We start from the raw sequence: 16,930 nt of genomic DNA, 5'->3' as shown, positions 1-16,930 counted from the left end.
TACCCACCGAAAACCTTCCCCGTAAAATGATACAACTCTTTATTTTCCCTGCAAGAAAGTCTTTTTTCGGTGTAAAGGATAAGCAAAAAAATAAACGGATAAATACGGTGACAGGAGCACAACGGACAGAAACGGACACGAATACGCCCGGGGGCAATTTATTTCTCCCCAAGAAAGGATTTCGTGGCGCAGGAGAAAATGAAATAAAAACGAAAACGAAAAGGAAAAAGGATATTAGTCGCAGTAGAGAAAAGAGTGGGCTTGGGCACCTATTTATAGCCAACCTCCCCGAAAGCGATCTCGCTCGCCTCCTCCACGCTTTTTTCCTTCCATTCCTCCCTCCCCGCTGCCCCAATAAATAATAAAAACCCAACCCCCACGCCGAATTCCTTCGCTCGATTCGATTTCCTCGCCAATTCACGGGGGCCGCTAGTGCCGGGGGCGCGATCGGCGGTGAGATTCGTCGCCGGGCGGAAATGGTTGCCGTGGCGGCCGAGGGCCCGATCCGCGCCGACGCCGTGCCGCCGGCGGCGGCCGGGGCGGGCGCGGAGAGGGCCGATGCGGCGGCCGCGGGAGGCGCCGCGGCGGCCAAGGCCAGGGAGGACGAGGTCAGGGAGTACAAGAGTGACGTCAGGAAGCTCGAGGAGCTGTTCAAGAAGCTGAACCCCTCCGCGGAGGAGTTCGTGCCGCTCTCCCGCCGCCAGGGGGACGGCGCCCGCCGCCTGTCGGCAGACGCGCCCGTCTTCGTCTCGCCCGCGATCGACTACTACGCGCCCCACCACCCGTTCCAGCATCAGCAGATGCACGTGCTGCAGGTGGTCGGTGGCGGAGGCGGAGGGGGCAGGGACTCCAGCAGCGACGGATCCGCCAACGGCCAGCCGAATCGACGGGTAAGCGCGACCCGAATTGCCGATTTGGGCTCGGTTTTTCGATTTGTTTCCTGTGGGGGCTTTGGACTGACGACGCCTTGTGGCCAGATCAGTCGATCAGATTTGAGGTTTATGGTGATGTTGATGGGTTTGGGTTTTTTGATCTCTCTCCCACGCGATCGGCTCGGGGGTTGATCTTTTTTCTAGGGTTTTAGGTGTAGTTGGGTTCTGATGTTGGTACCGTCAATTTTGGGTGACGCGAATTACTTTGTTGAACGGATTTTTCTCATAGATCGATCGATTTCTTCTCCCCTCTTCTTGTACAAGAGATGTCAGTTTTTATGACTATACTAACGTTGATGTTTTATTGGATTCGTGTGGTTGACTTCATATCCGTTTGCTTTTCAGTTGTTGCTAGTTTTTTCACATGAATTTGTTTGTCAATGCTAATTGTACATTTCACCATATTTGGGTTTTAGGGGGCAGCACTTCTTTCTTGGTTATATTGATCAGCTGCATTGTTCTGTGGTTACAGAGAAGGAATGGCTTCAACCAGGGGAGACGTAGGATGGGAGTTCGGCCCCGGCGAACTGATAGGGAGGATAGTGTACGGCGAACTGTCTATGTCTCAGACATTGATCAACATGTGAGAATATCAAAGATAATTGAGCTGTTGTGTTTTTTTTCAGTTTTGTTATTGATCCCGGAATCCCCCATTGATTTGCAGGTCACTGAACAGAAACTTGCTGAGGTTTTCTCAAACTGTGGTCAAGTATGCTCTTAATTCCTTAATATTAGATCCTAGTTCTGATAACATATGATGTTTGTTTGTCATATGATGTTTTTCTATGTCTTAAAATAAGATAAGCTATATGTTATTTTAATCGCTTAAAATATTGCATGACAAAACTGGTGTAAGTGGAATTCATCATCTGGTAACTAGGATGAATTTGCTGTATATGTTAGATATCTTGAATCCAGAATATGTTGGAACTCATTTCTGTCTGTACGTTGTAGCACACCGCAAGCATGGGTTTGTACTATGACATGAAATAGATGTAATTCACCTGGGTGCCACTCTAGAGTTTCGACTCATTTGATTGAAGGCACTCTGAAACAAATATGTATAGTTCCCTTATTTTCTAATTAATTCTTTAATTATTCCTCCAATCCTCTTTGATCCCTGGCATGAGATAACTTGTCCCAACCCAATAGGAATATGGCCTAACCATTTTTCTTACTCTTATCTATTCATATAGTTTAGTTCTCCCTATTAGTATGCTAAGTTATAAGTTACAAACCAGCATATTTGTGCCACAGTTATACTTGCTGTCAATTAAGGTGGGATGCCATTTGTTTACTCATCTCAGAAGCACAACTAAATTGATCAAAACTGAACAATCCTCATTTAAATAACCCAACCACTACCACGTTTTTACTAATATTTAGTTTAGCAGTCTTTGGTGTATTGAGTATTGACAGAGAGATCATCCTCTGCTGCACCATTTTTTTATGCACATCCCTTTGGTAAGGTGCTTGCACCAGCTCTTGAAGTTAAATTATTTGAGTCCACCTTCACCAGTGCCAGGCTCTCTTGTGTCTTCTGGGGTGCTCTTATTTTTACCTCCCGTAAAGACATAACCCTATTTAAGTGTAACTGATGTATCAGATATTTGATTCCAGTCAATCTGGAACATCCTGTCCTAATTGTCATAATCATCAATTGATGAGAATTACTATCTTCCACGAAACAGATATTATATATCCCTATAAACAGGTGTTGTATGATTGTATCCCTATATTCCGAGTTTGAAGCGATGTGGCGTAAATAGGTGTGGCATAAATACACCCCAATCTTGAAATTCCTGGATCAACCCCTGCTTTAAGTAGTTGCTATATATAGGCAACATTGGATGCTTGCTTGTTTATCTCATTGTTTAGACTTAATCTTCTAACCATCTTTTGCACCTGTAGGTGGTAGATTGCCGTATCTGTGGTGATCCAAACTCAGTGATGCGTTTTGCTTTTATCGAGTTCGCTGATGATGGTAGTATCTTCAACATATAAATTGCTATTTCATAATTGTTATGTTGTAAGAAGCAATCCTGGATGAATTTCTACTTTTTCTGCAGTCGGTGCAAGAGCAGCTTTAACGCTTGGTGGAACCATTCTTGGTTTTTATCCTGTCAGAGTTCTGCCATCTAAGACTGCTATTTTGCCTGTGAACCCCAAATTTCTTCCTCGAGTAAGTAAACATATTTGATCACACAGTTTTCTTTTTCTAAAAATATAGATATAGATTATACTATTAGTTGATTTGTGATATCTATAATAATATTAGCCTGAATCTGCTTTTTGTGCAGACGGAGGATGAGAAAGAAATGGTATCAAGGACTGTGTACTGTACTAACATTGACAAAAATGTATGCTGCCTTCTCTTTCATTTCTGTTATGCTTGTAACTGCACATGTAAATTGTAATCATACCTATCATGAGAGCGTGCAAAATGTGAGCTGGATGTTCTTTCCTTCTTTTGTGAGCAGTTTAAAGACTCACTTGATATGTTGATGTTTTGTGATCGTAACTTAGTAGCCTGATTTGGTATTAGGTACTTTGTATTAGCTGGAACTGAAATCCGTTCCATTTGAACCAACGTACACTCAGATGACCGGTTATGATGGGTTGTGGGTTCGCGCTAGCTATTGCTAATTTTGAATAAGTTCCTTCAATAACGCATGATTTACATTACATTATACAAGTTGAAATCTAGGCGTGAGAATTGTTACTAATACGGACTGTTCTTTCAGATTTGCACACAAATTTCAGCCATGTCCTGAGATAGGGGGTTGATATTAGATCTTAATCGGAATGGATGGCTTAGTTTATGTGTCTACCAGATTTCTTTTGTTTCGGTATCCCTTTTTATAATAGTCTAGGTATTTTTTTGTGTAAGCTTAATGTGCCTAGACTCCTAAATTAATATCATGAGCTGTATTACTTCATTTCTTATTTTCTAGCAGTGAACATTTCAATTATGATCTAGAATAAAGATAAATAACTAAGCCAAAGGACAATTTGTAACGGTAAATCCAGATATCCTTTTGTTGTTCTTTGGTGATTTCTCACGGAGTTTGATATGGTGTTTGTACTGCATCTTTCTGCTTTCTTAGTTCTCTTTGTCTGAACATGTAGGTTCCAGAGGATGTTGTGAAGAATTTCTTTGAGGGAATTTGTGGGGAGGTATGTTCTAATGCTTTTATCTTTCTGAACACATGTTCTTGGATGACTCAGATGAAGTCATTTCCTCAAGACATTGGTACTTTCCCTTTCCATTTAGGTTGCTCGACTGAGGCTGCTCGGTGATTATGTGCATGCCACATGCATTGCCTTTGTTGAGTTTGTTCAGGTAAGCAAAACTTGATATTGTACTTAAATTCATTATAAGTTATCAATAATGTTCTATTTTACCTTCTAAATGCTGCTAATCTCCTAAGATTCTAAAGTGTAGATAAATATAAGATTTTCTTTATGTACTAATCCAACAACTGTAGTTTCTTTTACATAAAGAAACTGCAAACATATAACCAAAGAAACCTTTTGTGTGTGTAACTATCTATCTGCTGTGCTGTTTCATTCTATAGAAGTGTTAATTTTCACAGTCGAACTTAATTTGACCATCCTTTGACATTTGTATTGCGCAACACATTATTTTCTCCTTTCTTTGTGTTACATTCAATCATTCCTTTGCAACACCTTCTGGTTTATGCACATCCAAAATAATAATAATCAGAAACACAGTTTCTGTTCTTACAAAAAAGTCAGATGGAAGTTGCCAAGCATCTGATCCTTTGCACCTAGTTTCTGATTTCCGTTCTTACAGGAAACATCAGATAAATTGTAGAGCGGCCAAACATTTCGGCCTCTGGTACACAATAACAGCAGTACTTCCAAGTTGTTTATGCATAACATTCTAGAAAGTGTTAAGGAGTATTAGTATTGGTCTAGGAGTCCTTATTAGTCTATGTTTAGTTTCCTTGCACCTCAAGTCATGTGTAATATATATATGCCCCTTGGGCCTTCAATAAGTTGCTTTCCTAACATGCTGCTCTAAAATAACACTAAGAATGCGCAAATTTTTATTCAGTCTGAATTCTGAAACCATCCTGCAAAGCATGCAGCAAGCTGCTTACCTTATGATCTGAAACTCAGAGACATTTTGCTTCAGAAGTCATTTTTTTCTTAACCAAGGTCTCTAGGTGGGGGCGACTCCCACCCAAAATTTCTAAAATCATGTTCGAGTATCTTTCAAACTTCATGATCCAAGGACTGTCATTAGGGATGTCAAGTTCTGCCTGCACTCTTGTTCTTAAGGATGTCAAGTTTTAACTTCTGAACCCCCCGCACCATATGTCCAATTCCTAGCCCTGGGAAGTCACCAAGTGCATGATTGACATTCAGTTATATTTTGAAAGCGAAATGCACGTTGCACGATGTTTCAAACTGCAAAGTTTCTGACAAATCATGGAATTGACAAGTAAATTTGCCTTTCCAGCATCATTTGATCAAATATTCTTTATAAAAGGCAAAAACTGTATAGACATTAACTATCTAGAAAGGCACACCCGTGAGAACCGAGTGATGTGTACTATACTGTAACATTAGCTCAGTTCTGCTTGCACTTCTCTGTTGCGATTTCAGTGTTTTTCAGTCATTGTTAGGCACTGTTGCTTGAATTTCAACCACATCTACCTGATTTCTCCCCATTAGATTTTTCAAAATGTGATATTGTACCACCTAAACAGTTTTTGATAGTGAAATTATTGTTAAAAGTAACCCCTTAGTATACGATATCTCTCTGTTACTGGTTTAATTACCCAGCTATCAATATTCCCATAAGCTGATTGTGATTAATTCCCATGTTCGTTAAACCAAGCTGTCATAATCTTGTATGCCACCATGTAAGTCCCGAAATAGATGATGCTTTAGAAACTGCATAGTGGAAGTTCCTTATCATTGACAACTACTTCCTCTATCAAAATATAAAATGTCTTATATTTTGATATGGAGGGAGTAATTGTTAAAAAACTATTTATGTTAGCTGGATGCAAATGATTATCGGTCTAGCTTTACCTGAACCTTTTCTTTTCAGTTTGGTATTTTGTTGTATTGTCTTTGTTGCATGCCATTGCTTACATTTCAATTAACATCTCACTGGTTTCTCCTAAATCTTTCCAAATGTGATACTATCCTACCGGTTTCAAACATTTTTACCATAGCGAAATATTTGTTAAAAGGCTAATTCCCAAATAGACATCCTTTAGTAAGTGTGCAGTCAAATTTCCCTATCAATGACTTAACTATTTGTTAAAAAGGAGTATTTATGTTAGTTAGGTGGACATATTACCATCGTTTTTTTTCATAAAAACTACTTTCACAATATAATCTTGTATGATGTTATACTTGCGTATTTTGTACAAAAGTAACATCAAAGTTTCATGTTGTAGAATATGAAACATAAGAAGAGTCATCTACTATTTTGGAATTGATGGTATCAAGGATTTGGTTATTCAAGGGCTGCTTCCAATCTAACTACGTTTGAATTAGTTCATCTTGCCGCGTGGAAACGTTCAGAAGTTAGGACAAAAGTAGAAAGCTTTTATAAGTCTCATATGCTTGAAGTTTGGTGTGATGTCATTAGTAAGTACAGTAAGTATATCGTAGCTGATCAAGTTTGGAGATACTATTATGACTGATTCACAATTTGTTGGTACTCTTTCTATGGTTAAATGTGAGCACTATTATGACTGATTCACAATTTGTTGGTACTCTTTCTATGGTTAAATGTGAGCCATTTTCTACCCAGTTGTACTCTAAATCTCTTAAAAGCATGACACATTCAAGATTCATTACTTATTAATTATAATGTTCTCCTTGGTATACTATTGTTTATTTTAAGGTTGTTCCTTGCAAAGAAAATCTACTGGTTTCGTTTGGGTGTCGGCATATTGTCACAACTGCTTGATTGAAATCTTTGTACCTAATTGTTATATTTTCTATATACAGTACCATATGTGAGGTTTTTTTTGGCTTTACAGTCTTTGTCTAGCCCTTTTGACCTTTTTTTCTTTTATTTGTACATGTAGGCAGAAGGAGCAATTTTGGCCCTGAACTGCAGTGGCATGCTTCTTGGCTCGCTTCCTGTCAGGTAATCACATGCTTTCCATGCATGTTTTGAATTATTGTTACTTTTAAAAAGCTGATTTATGGCGATGTGCTCAACTGTTTCCTTGTTGTGGATTGTGCAGGGTGAGCCCATCCAAGACCCCAGTGCGTCCCCGTTCGCCTCGTGCGATGTCGCACTGAATCTGTCTCTCGTCTGAAGCCGGCGTCCAGGGCAGCAATTCCGGGCAACAAACCCCTAGTCGTGGCCTTAGAGACTGTTGCGTCGCGGATCAGTAACTGTCGTTGAAGAGAGTGAGTGTTACCGTTTTGGTTATCTAGGCTAGAAGAAGGCCCTTCCTTGCTGATCAGATGAGAGACCCATCTGTATGTTCTTCGCTGGGAGCTCTATTTTCACTTCTTCTTTTTTTGCTATATCCTTATTAATCCGTTTGTTAATTATGGATGGATGCTGTAGCTGCCTTCGACAGGCATTGGAACCATAATGTCTATGGCTTGTTCTATTTCGGACTTCATTCTCACTGATGTTGATGTGCGTGTAACATAAGCTTGCTGCACTATGCATGCTATGAAGGGCATCTTTCGGGGGTAGTGGACAGGGGCATGTGGCTGTGTGTGGCCGTTAGAAGCAGGGCCCACCATTTCTCACAAATGGAAATACTTCAGTGGTTTCAAAATAGGTGTCGTGATAGGATTTTCAAGTCGATCGAAGAGGAACCAAAACACTCCTCGACCGGCCTTGGACAAGGAGCCTGCGATCCTGTCAGCTGTCAGGCTAACTAAGAGTCAACTCAGTGAACAACTAAACAAAATTCGTATTTAGCTACATTTTAGTTTCTTTTTGAGAAATCAACTCCATCTTAGTATTCTTGTTGATTTGGTGATTGGGTATTCCAGCCCAATGCAACACTGATCTCTCCAATTCATACATCCAAACGGGAGTTTAATTTTTATCTACTTCGGTCTAAAGAATGCGTGCTCCAATTCATACATCCAAGTAGAGCCTTAGAGTATCTACAGCAAATCTGGCCCCTCGTCTCTCATGCTCGGCAGCCACATATCTTAAATCCGTACTTTATGCAAACCCAGGCACATCAATCATACAAGCCAATGTTGCATGTAAATAACAAATATTGATACTGAAAATATATAGTTCTCACATAAAATTAATTTTAAGTGCACAACTCAAACATTAGCTCATTGGTTCCCATTGTGAGTCCATATATGCTCCACAAGATCATTGAGTAGCTGCGCGTGCATCTGATGATCTCGAAGATACGAATGCATCTGCAGAAAGTTCATAAGTTGATATGCATCTTGATCTTCCGGTATTTGAACTTGTCTCCAGGCGCTTCAAAATCATTGTTTGTGCAACACCATCACTCTCAGCGTCGATAATCATATTGTATAAAATACCACAACATATCATTAGCTGCCATAAAGTTTCTGATTCTCACATCATTGCAGCTCCACAAACAATTTCCCAACGAGATTGAAGCACACTAAATGCCCTCTCCACATCCTTCCTAGCTGCTTCTTGCTTGTTGCAAAGTGGCTTTGTTTGTTTTCGTATGGTTCGGATATGGTCTTCACAAACGCCGCCCACTAAGGATAGATGCCATCAGCAAGATAATATCCCATGTTGTAGTCATGGATGTTGACAGTGTAGTTGCACGGCGATGATTCCCCATTACAAAGCCTCCTGAACACAGGAGATCGTTGAAGCACGTTGATATCGTTGTGAGAACCCAACATTCCAAAGCATGCCAAATCCATAAGTCATGTGATGCCACTGCTTCCAATATGATGGTGGTCTCTTTGGTGTGATCTTGATACATTCCCCACAAATCTTTGGGGTAGTTCTTCCATTGCCAATGCATACAATCAATTGATCCGAGCATTTCTGAAAATCCTCTGGCCTCTTCAATAGCCAACAACTTTTCTGTGTCCTGCACATTTGGTTCTCTCAGATACTCTGCTCCAAACACCTGCACCATGGCGCGGAAAAACTTGACAGTAGTCTTCAGGCATGTGCTCTCCCCCATCCGGACCATCTCACCAATGGCATCTGCGGCAGTACCAAGTGCAAGCATCCTTAGAGCGGTCGTGCATTTTTGCTTAGCAGAGAAAGAAAGTTGGCTATAGCAATCCCTTGTGAGCTTCAAGTAGTCATCATGTGCCTCCACTCCCCCCACAATGCGCAAAAACAATGGTTTCTGCGTGTGAAAATGGGGACGAAACCATGGATCATCCGGGAAAGTTGGGTCCGGAGCAACGTAGTCCTTGTGCAGTAGCCATGCTCCGGAGACCCTATCCCGACTGATCACTCCTCTCCATTTGATTGAGCCCTTGAAGTTGAGAATATGCTTCACCTGCCGGTCCATTTCCTCTTGCATGCTTATGAGCATGATCATGTCCACTTCTTCGTCCGAATTCGACAAATTGAAGAACTCATCTTGAATCATTTTATCAAGCTTCATCGGTCCATAGTCCTCGTCCAATGAAGCATTAGAATTCATCGCTTCCCTACAAATAAATCACAAAAAACCGGGGCGGACAATGTGTCGAACACTTAGAGTGCAAGGGGCAGCCCGAGAGTTGCCCGACGTACCGCGGTGGTGCCTTGGCCGGCGACGATGTCCGTGGCGGATAGCATGGGTGAGAGGACTGCTCTCCTTTTCCTGGCGGCATGATGCTCGGAACAGCTGAGTAGCAAGGGTGGCGGCGAAGCTGCGGGACGTCTAGTGTCGGAGGAAGAAGAGAGGACAGAACAAATGGATCCGGTAGGTCGACGGGGTAGGCATGTCGGGTCCAACGTGGTGGGCACGCCTGGGCATCCCCATATCCGCCCCATATTTGGGCTGGATATGAGGGGTGCCGGTTAGCCCGGGCGTTTGTGGCATGTTTGAGCCGCCCGTCTGGGTCATTTTTTTGACCGGTCAGTTGTTAGTGACCGGGACGTCCGCCTAGGCATTTGAGACGGGTTTGGGGCCCCTGACTTTAGATGCTCTTGATGACCCACAAGTATAGGGGATTAATCGCAGTCCTTTCGATAAGTAAGAGTGTCGAACCCAACGAGGAGCAAAAGAAAATGACAAGTGGTTTTCGGCAAGGTAATGTCTGCAAGCACTGAAATTGTAAGTAACGAGGAGTTTGATAGCAAGATAATTGGTAACGTGCAAGTAACGATAATAGTAACAAAAGTGCACCAAGGTAGCCCAATCCTTTTGAGGCAAAGGGCAGGCCAAAACGGTCTCTTATGATAAGCAAAGTGTTCTTGAGGCTACACGTGAATTTCATCTAGTCACTTTCATCATGTTGGTTTGACTTGTATTCGCTACTTTGATAATTTGATATGTGGGTGGATCGGTGCTTAGGTGTTGTTCTTACTTTAACAAACCTCCTACTTATGATTAACCCCCTCGCAAGCATCCGCAACTACGGGAAAAGTATTAAGAATAAATTCTAACCATAGCATTAAACTTTTGGATCCAATCGGCCCCTTACGAAATAGCGCATAAACTAGGTTTAAGCTTCTGTCACTCTCGCAACCCATCATATAATAACCACTCCACAATGCATTCCCTTAGGCCCAAATATGGTGAAGTGTCATGTAGTCGATCTTCACATGACACCACTAAGGGAATCACAACATACATACCATCAAAATATCGAACACATATAAAATTCACATGATTACTTGCAACAAGATTTCTCCCGTGACCTCAATAACAAAAATAACTACTCACAAATGATAATCATGCTCAAGATCAGAGGGGGTATTAAATAGCATATTGGATCTGAACATATAATCTTCGACCAAATAAACCATATAGTAATAAACTACAAGATGTAATCAACACTACTAGTCACCCACAAGTACCAATCTATAGTTCCGGTACAAAGATTGAACACAAGAGATAAACTAGGGTTTGAGAGGAGATGGTGTTGTTGAAGATGTTGATGGAGATTGCCCTCCCCAAGATGGGAGAGTTGTTGGTGATGATGATGACGATGATTTCCCCCTCCGGGAGGGAAGTTCCCCCGGCAAAATCGCTCCGCCGGAGGGCAAAAGTGCTCCTGCCCAAGTTCCGCCTCGAGACGGTGGAGGTTCGTCCCGGAAGCCCTCTCCTTATTTTTTCTAGGTCAAAATGACTTATATACCATAAGATGGGCACCGAAGGTGGGCTAGAATGAGCACAACCCACCAGGGCGCTCTTGGGGGTCAGGCGCGCCCTGGTGTCTTGTGCTCACCAGGTGGCCCCTCTCCGGTAGTTATTTGCTCAAGTATTTCTTATTTATTCCATAAAATTTCCTCGTGAAGTTTCAGCTCATTTGGAGTTGTGCAGAATAGGTAGCCTGACGTAGCTTTTTCAGGTCCAGATTTCCAGCTGCCAGAATTCTCCCTCTTTGTGTGGACCTTGCATATTCTGGGAGAAAAGGCATTAGAATTACTCCAAAAAGCATTATTATGCATAAAAACATTATAAATAACAGTAAGTAAACATGATGCAAAATGGACGTATCAACTCCCCCAATCTTAGACCTCGCTTGTCCTCAAGCGAAAACTACAATCGAAAAACATGTCCACATGCTTAGAGAGAGAGAGAGGTGTCGGTAAAAAAATACGGATATAGAAGCATCATGTAAATTTTATATAGAACTTTTATCATAGACTTCTCATGAATAAGTAACTATTCATCACAACATCGAAGTATAAAGCATAAACTCTATTGGACACCAATAAACTATGTTCTCAGTCAACTTTACAACTACAATTCATCATCTTTTCAGGAAGGGTTACGTATCGGAGCCTTTAGGCAAGTCCACATACTCAACCATCATATAGTCTTCTATGATTGCTAACACTCACCGCATACACATGAGAAAAACGTTTCAATCTGACACATAGAAAGATAGGGGCTTATAGTTTCGCCTCCCAACGTATTCACCTCAAGGGTGATGTCAACAATAATAACTCATGCTATCCATATCCAACTGGATATATGTGCCTAGATCTTTCCTCACCACATGATGCTTGCCAAAAGATTAAAATAAAAAGGAATAGAGAGAAATTTTTGACTCTTGCAGAAAAGTAAATACATAAAAGTAAAAGATAGGCCCTTCACAGAGGAAAGCACAGGTTGCCATGCACTTTTTGTTTGTATGCTCAATCCCTTAGTGCAAAAGAACGTCATGTTATATTGCCCCTTGTGATAGCAACCTTTATTATGCAGTCTGTCGCTTTTATTCTTTGCCATCACAAGTTCGTACAACGCTCAATTTTCTCTTACACTAATTGATCTAACATTTTTAGAAGCAATTTTTATTGCCTTGTTGCACCGATGACAACTTACTTGAAGGATCTTACTCAACCCTTAGGTAGGTATGGTGGACTCTTGAAAATAAGATTTGGGTTTAAGGGTTTTGGATGCACAAGTAGTATCTCTACTTGGTGCGGAATTTTTGGCTAGCAAAGATGGGGGGCAAGCACCACATGTTAAAGGATCTATGACAATATAACTTCTATGTGAATATGAACAAGCATAAATCATTACATTGTATTCCTTGTCCAACGTCAACAATTTTGGCATATAATATTTTGATGGGGGCTCACAATCAAAAAAGATTTCCAAGATAGTGTATTTGCACGTGAATCTTCTCTTTCCTTATTAATTATTTCATGAATTGCATCATTGATCAATGCTATATTTGTCAATCTCCAATAAAATTTTCTACTTATGCGGTGTCATTACTTACCATAAGATTAGCATATGATCTTTTTCATTTATTTCCTTTCTTTTTTATTGAACATGAAAGTAAAGAAAACAAAACTCAAACTAAAATTTATTATATATCTCGCACACGATTACAAAGATAGTTCAGTAAGCAAACTCTCGAGGAGAAAGCATCGAACTAAACTTTTATTCATCTAAAGCAAAAGATAACTATGGATCGAACTAAGATAAGTAAATGCAAAAGATAGTGGGGGTGATACGATACCGGGGCACCGCCCCCAAGCTTGGCGAAAGCCAAGGGGAGTGCCCATACCCGATACTCAATGTTCTTTTGGTGATGAAGAAGGAGCTGGTGGTGATGAAGTGGTAGCGATCCTGTCCTCGGGTTTCCATGGCAGAGGCTCACCATCATAAGAGGAGAAGTGAGTCTCGCGGGTCCTGCAACTGGCAGCCAAACTCATACCTTTAAACCTTGCCTCATATTCAAAGACTTGGTTTTGAAGGTCATAGATCTGGCTCTAGAGGAAGTTGATTTGCTCGTTGAAGGAGAAGACGATGTCCTTCATGGACTTGCCATCCACCTTGAGATCACAGGTGTAGTCCGTGATCATGAGGTGATTGGCATTGAGTCCACGTTCCACCATCCCCTTGCACCGAAAGACTTCCTGCTCCATAGCTTCAAGCCTGACCTCCACGAACTTGTTCCTGCATCACTTTCTCTTGGACGGGATATGTCCCAATTGGACGGTATATGCATACGGGGAGTATTTTCGAACCCATAATTGTGAATCAAATTGTGAAACTTTTTATGATGTAACCTATGTAAAGGTCTCCTTGGCAGGAGTTCTTCTTGAACTTCAGGGTTCTCTTAACTGTTTGATGATCTTATGGCCTGATGAGGATTAGGACGAGTGGAGATGCTAGCCAATGTGCCCCTCTCGGAAGCCGGAGAGTGAACCTCGGGAGAGTTTCCTTCATCTTCCTCCATGGCAACTGCTACCTCTTGAGCTTGCGTTGGTTTTTTCCTTGAAGAGGAAAGGGTGATGCAGCAAAGTAGAGTAAGTATTTCCCTCAGCTTTTGAGAACCAAGGTATAATCCAGTAGGAGACAACACACAAGCCACCGAATACCTGCAGAAAAAAACACCAACTTGCACCCAACGTGATAAAGGGGTTGTCAATCCCTTCACGGTTATTTGCAACGTGAGATCTGATATAGATGGATAAACGGTAAAGTAATATTTTTGGTTTATGCAACGGAAAGTAAAAGATTGCAAAGAAAGTAAATAGGAAACTAAAATTGTAGATCGGAAACTTACATGATGGAAAGTAGACCCGGGGGCCATAGGTTTCACTAGAGGCTTCTCTCAAGATAGAAAATATTACGGTGGGTGAACAAATTACTACCGAGCAATTGATAGAACAACGCAAAGTTATGATGATATCTAAGGCAATGATCATGAATATAGGCATCACGTCCGTATCAAGAAGACCGACTCCTGCCTGCATCTACTAGTATTACTCCACACATCGACCGACTCTTGCCTACATCTAGAGTACAATACGTGTCGGTTCCCCTTCTATCACTAGGATCGAGCACCGCAAGATTGAACCCAAAGCTAAGCACTTCTCCCATTGCAAGAAAAACCAATCTAGTTGGCCAAGTCAAATCGATAGTTCGAAGAGACTTGCAAAGATATCAAATAATGCATATAAGAATTCAGAGGAGATTCAAATAATATTCATAGATAAGCTAATCATAAATCCACAATCCATCGGATCTCAGCAAACACACCGCAAAAGAGTATTACATCGAGTAGATCTCCAAGAACATCGAGGAGAACATGGTATTGAGAATCAAAGAGAGAGAAGAAGCCATCTAGCTACTAGCTATGGACCCGTAGGTCTATGGTAAACTACTCATGCTTCATCGGAGAGGCAATGGTGTTGATGTAGAAGCCCTTCGTGATCGAATCCCCCTTCAGCAGGACGCCGGAAAAAGGCCCCTAGATGGGATCTCACAGGTACAAAAGGTTGCGGCAGTGGAAAAGTGGTTTCATGGCTCCCCTGGAAGGTTTTGGGATATTTGAGAATATATATAGGCGGAAGAAATAGGTCGGTGGAGTCACGAGGGGCCCACAAGGGCGGGGGGGGGGCGCGCCCTACCCCCTGGGCGCGCCTCCCGACCTTGTGTCCGCCTCGTGGCTTTCCCGACGTGCACTCCAAGTCTTCTGGATATCGTTTGGTCCAAGAAAAATCATCGCGAAAGTTTCATTCCGTTTGGACTCCGTTTGGTATTTCTTTTCTGCGAAACTCTAAAACAAGGAAAAAACAGAAACTAGCACTGGGCTCTAGGTTAATAGGTTAGTCCCAAAAATAATACAAAATAACATATTAATGCATATAAAACATCCAAAGCAGATAATATAATAGCATGGAACAATAAAAAATTATAGATGCGTTGGAGACGTATCAAGCATCCCCAAGCTTAATTCCTGGTCGTCCTCGAGTAGGTAAATGTTAAAAATAGAATTTCTGATGTGGAATGCTACCTAACATATTTATCCATGTAATTTTCTTTTTTGTGTCATGAATGTTCAGATCCATAAGATTCAAAAGAAAAGTTTAATATTGACATAAAAACAATAATACTTCAAGCATACTAACAAGGCAATTATGTCTTCTCAAAATAACATGGCCAAAGAAAGCTATCCCTACAAAATCATATAGTCTGGCTATGCTCCATCTTCATCACACAAAATACTCAAATCATGCACAACCCGGATGACAAGCCAAACAATTGTTTTTTTCATACTTTTGGTGTTCTCATACCTTTTCAACTTTCACGCAATACATGAGCATGAGCCATGGACATAGCACTATAGGTGGAATAGAATATGGTGGTTGTGGAGAAGACAGAAAAAAGGAGATAGTCTCACATCAACTAGGCACATCAACGGGTTATGGAGATGCCCATCAATAGATATCAATGTGAGTGAGCAGGGATTGCCATGCAACAAATGCACTAGAGCTATAAGTGTATGAAAGCTCAAAAAGAAACTAAGTGGGTGTGCACCCAACTTGCTTGCTCACGAAGACCTAGAGCAATTTGAGGAAGCCCATCGTTGGAATATACAAGCCAAGTTCTATAATGAAAAATTCCCACTAGTATATGAAAGGGACAACATAGGAGACTCTCTATCATGAAGATCATGGTGCTACTTTGAAGCACAAGTGTGGAAAAAGGATAGTAACATTGCCCCTTCTCTCTTTTCTCTCTCTTTTTTTGTTTGGTTTCTTTGGCCTCTTTTTTACTCACATGAGACAATGCTCTAATAATGAAGATCATCACACTTTTATTTGCTTACAACTCGATACTTAGAACAAAATATGACTATATGAATGCCTTCGGCGGTGTACCGGGATGTGCAATGACTCAAGAGCAACATGTATAAAAAATGATGAAAGGTGGCTTTGCCACAAATACTATGTCAACTGCATGATCATGCAAAGCAATATGACAATGATGAAGTGTGTCATGATAAACAGAATGGTGGAAGTTGCATGGCAATATATCTCGGAATGGCTATGGAAATGCCATGCTAGGTAGGTATGGTGGCTGTTTTGAGGAAGGTATATGGTGGGTGTAAGGTACCGGTGAGAGTTGCGCGGTACTAGAGATGCTAGCAATGGTGGAAGGATGAGAGTGCGTATAATCCATGGACTCAACATTAGTAATAAAGAACTCACATACTTATTTCAAAAATCTATTAGTCATCAAAACATCCAAAACAAATAATATAATAGCACGGAACAATAAAAAATTATAGATATGTTGGAGACGTATCAAACATCCCCAAGCTTAATTCCTGCTCGTCCTCGAGTAGGTAAATGATAAAAACAGAATTTTTGATGTGGAATGCTACCTAACATATTTATCCATGTAATTCTCTTTATTGTGGCATGAATATTCAGATCCGTATGATTCAAAACAAAAGTTTAATATTGACATAAAAACAATAATACTTCAAGCATACTAACAAAATAATTATGTCTTCTCAAAATAATATGGCCAAAGAAAGCTTATCCCTACAAAATCATATAGTCTGGCTATGCTCCATATTTATCACACAAAATATTCAAA

General features: G+C 41.0%; 1 protein-coding gene across 1 annotated transcript; it reads left to right on the top strand.

Annotated features, from left to right (window-relative positions):
• Positions 1-307: 307 nt before the first annotated feature.
• On the top strand, positions 308-7,555 carry LOC123147896 (polyadenylate-binding protein-interacting protein 8). The gene is made up of 10 exons (XM_044567216.1): positions 308-890; positions 1,405-1,515; positions 1,597-1,641; positions 2,844-2,916; positions 3,002-3,114; positions 3,233-3,292; positions 4,062-4,109; positions 4,207-4,275; positions 7,013-7,074; positions 7,175-7,555. Exons 1-10 carry the CDS (start codon positions 477-479, stop codon positions 7,230-7,232), a joined length of 1,053 nt encoding a protein of 350 aa, XP_044423151.1. The 5' UTR covers positions 308-476; the 3' UTR covers positions 7,233-7,555.
• The last annotated feature ends 9,375 nt before the right edge of the window (positions 7,556-16,930 follow it).

This window comes from Triticum aestivum, chromosome 7A (genome assembly GCF_018294505.1).
Source record: "Triticum aestivum cultivar Chinese Spring chromosome 7A, IWGSC CS RefSeq v2.1, whole genome shotgun sequence".
Taxonomy (NCBI): Eukaryota; Viridiplantae; Streptophyta; class Magnoliopsida; order Poales; family Poaceae; genus Triticum; species Triticum aestivum.
Note: the sequence above shows the minus strand (reverse complement) of the source record. Positions and strands in the feature narration are given on the sequence as shown.